Below are 3,235 nucleotides of genomic sequence, written 5' to 3'. Positions count from 1 at the left end.
CAGTCCAAACCAAGGCAGAAAGGGGTAAAGGAAAGTGGTGGGGGAAGTCCTTCTGTATATGTGTTGCTTTTATTGGTTAAAGAATAAAGAAACTGCTTTGGCCTGTGATAGGACAGAGTTCAGCTAGGTGGGAAAACTAAACTGAATGCTGGAAGAAAGAAGGCAGAGTTAGCGAGATGCCATGTAGCCACCAGAGCGGAAAGATGTGAGCTGCCAGCTGCAACCTTGCCGGTAGGCCACAACTCTCGTGATAAAATATAAAATAATAGAAATAGGTTAATTTAAGATATAAGAGGTAGCTAACAGGGAAGGAAGGTGAAGGCCGGTCACCTTTGAGGAGCCGGTTGCGGTTCGGAGTGCGAGGTACGGTTCGGAGTGCGAGTTACGGTTCAGAGATGTGGTTCGAGATTCTGCCTGGCCTCGCCATTATGGGCGTGTGCTTGACCATCCCCGGGGTGTCCACTGCGTACATCCACAAGTTTTCCAACGGGGGCAAGGAAAAAAGAGTTGGTCGCTTTCGTTACCAATGGTATTTGATGGAAAGAGATAGACGTGTCTCAGGAGTCAACCGCTACTATGTGTCCAAGGGCTTGGAGAACATTGATTAAGGAAGCATTTTCCTGGCTGATGAAAGAAATTACTCAGCTATGATCATCTGTTCTTGCTAAAAGGCAAATGCAGCATATTATATACTATGCGCAAGTTATATAATGCCGAATAAAAAATTAAAAAAAAAAAAAGAGGTAGCTAACAATATGCTTAAGTGATTGGCCAAGCAGTGTTTTAATTAATACAGTTTTGTGTAATTATTTCGGGTCTGAGAAGCCGAGAATGAACAGTCTCCACCAATAGGAAAACACCTTATATCCTCTCCAGCTTCCAGGCGTGGGTATAAATACATGCATATGCACATACTGGGTTATACCACACACATACGCACACAAAAAGGTGTGCATTATGAATTGGTACCATCACTTTGGGAAACAATTTCTACACAATCTAGCCACATTAAGGATACATGGATTCTGGGCCTCAGCAGCTCTACTTCTACATAAAGATTCTAAATAACTCTTCTGCACAGAAAATCAGGCAGCTTGAAACCCAGCACTCACTGAAGCAGTGTCCAATATTCTAAAACTGGAAAGAAAATGTACAGAATTCATTAACCGTGCTGTCATTCCCTTCAGAGTTCACCACATCATACAGAGAAGGATTGTAACACACAGCACCCATGAAGGGCGCGAGTCAGGAAAGAAAACACTCTTCTGATTCCGTAATAAATTATTTAAAGACACATCAACTGAAAAATACACCATCTGGAAATAAAAATGAGGCAATCTTATAAAAGAACCATAAGCACAAAATTAACAGAGTCACCTCCATTCACAGCGGGAACGGGAGGGAATCATCCCAAAGCAAGGACGTGGGACCCTTTCTCAATCCGAGTGGTAGGGAACACGAGGCACGACAGAAGTCTCGAGTGCCAACTGGACTGAGAAACACCTAAGTGGTCAGTAAACCAGAGCTCTGGCTGTGTCCGTGAGGACATGTCTACAGATAATCAGATCGTGAAAACTCTGACCTAGCAGGTGGTTCAGGTCACTGATGGGTTCAAATTCTGAAGATGCTGCTGGAAGTGGGAAGCGGGACCTCCTGGGGGGGGGGGGTGTTCATCACAGGGGGCACCCTTGGGGCTGCCACCACCATTTGAGAGGCACCTGCCACACCTTCTCTGCCATGACAGCCGGAAACCAGAACCTGCACCACTCCTTCCTCCCCGAAGCTGTTTCTCTCAGATATTTGGTAATCACCGGGAAAAAAATCTAGTTAACCCACGATTGTTGTTGACTTGTTATTCTGTCTATTGCAATTTATAAATATCCATCTTTGTTGTTAAATTTTCATTCACATGTGATTTGTGTGTGTGACTCAAACTGGAATGAAGGCAAAGCTGCCTCTGCCCTGGGCTTCACTAATGGAACAGCTACTGTCACTGGCATTGGGTACAGGAAGCCCCTGCAAACACTGTGAGAACACAGTGACCTGCCTGTTTGACTTCTATAGTTGGTCATCTCAGATCGCCATAACAAAATACCAGTGCCTGGGATGCTGAGGCAACACAAATCAGTTTTCTCCTAGTGCTATAGACTGGAATTGGACATCATCGTGCCTGTGTGCTGAGGTCATGGCAAGGTTTCACTTCCGGGTTTGGAAACTGCTTGCTGTTCTCACCACAGCCTTCTGTCCATGTACACATGCAGAGAGAGCAAGCTCCCTAGCGTCTCTACTTACTAGGGTGCTAATCTCATCATAAAGTTCTCACCCTCATAATCTTATGTAACCCTAATTGCTTCAAGCTTTTCCCTCAGATACCATCACACTGAGGTGATGATTCAACATATGAGTTTGAACATTCAGTGCACGGCCTACGGCCATTCCCATTAATTGTCTCTTTGGTAGGTTGAGAGGGCCCAAGGTACACAGCACTGGTGAAGGATATGCTTGCTTAGCAGAAGGAATGAGGAAGAAAGAGCCGTAGGACTCTAATCTCCTCTCCTAACAAGGTTAAGGAGTCACTTGGCTTTGGAGACACAAAGCCAGCTTCTGAGCCCTTTGCCTCGCAGCTCCTCATGCTTTCTGGCCACATCCTACCTACCTTGCAGCTGCCATCCTACCAGCCACGGGCTGAGGAGGGAGCACATCACTTCTGTGCAATTTCTTTAAATGGGCACTTCCTTCCCGGAGAAGTGTTCCCGGGAGATTTCCTCCACATCTGCTGTGATAAAGTGTCTGCGCACAGAAAGCGGCGCAAACAAGAGCTTTACATCTTACAGCAGAGGAAAAGAAAAGCCTGCCAGAGACAGACTAAGACGAGGATGGACGGCGGCAGGGACCTAGGATACGTTCGCTTGGGTCTGCCTAGTGGGGTTTCATAGACAGATGACCTGGGGCTATCTATGGGTCACCACAGGAAGAGATCTGTGAAGTGCAAGAGACTTGGCTAACAATGGTATGGGCCAGGGTAGGACTGAGACCTCCACAAACCCCTGGGATGCAAGGGTTTGCTTGTGTAGACTGCAGGGTTGGTGGCAGGGGTGTGGGGCAGATGCCACATAGAAATGCCATGGAGCCCGAGGTCAACCATCCAGGCTAAATGGAAAGTACTGCAGAGACCCACTACTTTCAGGAATAATTACAGTTCCACCAATAATAAATAACGGTTAACATTCTATTA

General features: G+C 46.2%; 1 protein-coding gene across 1 annotated transcript; it reads left to right on the top strand.

Annotated features, from left to right (window-relative positions):
- Positions 1 to 312: 312 nt before the first annotated feature.
- On the top strand, positions 313 to 720 carry LOC130875046 (NADH dehydrogenase [ubiquinone] 1 alpha subcomplex subunit 1). Its single transcript, XM_057770671.1, has one exon. The coding sequence runs from the start codon at positions 396 to 398 to the stop codon at positions 606 to 608; it is 213 nt and encodes a 70-aa protein (XP_057626654.1). The 5' UTR covers positions 313 to 395; the 3' UTR covers positions 609 to 720.
- Positions 721 to 3,235: the final 2,515 nt, after the last annotated feature.

The sequence above is a fragment of the Chionomys nivalis genome, chromosome 5 (genome assembly GCF_950005125.1).
Source record: "Chionomys nivalis chromosome 5, mChiNiv1.1, whole genome shotgun sequence".
NCBI lineage: Eukaryota > Metazoa > Chordata > Mammalia > Rodentia > Cricetidae > Chionomys > Chionomys nivalis.
The sequence above is the reverse complement of the archived record's forward strand: the minus strand, read 5'-3'. Positions and strand labels throughout refer to the sequence as shown.

What these genes read in the sequence shown, in the direction of transcription:
- LOC130875046 (XM_057770671.1), top strand. Translation starts at nt 396, where the DNA reads ATGTGGTTCGAGATTCTGCCTGGCCTCGCCATTATGGGCGTGTGCTTG.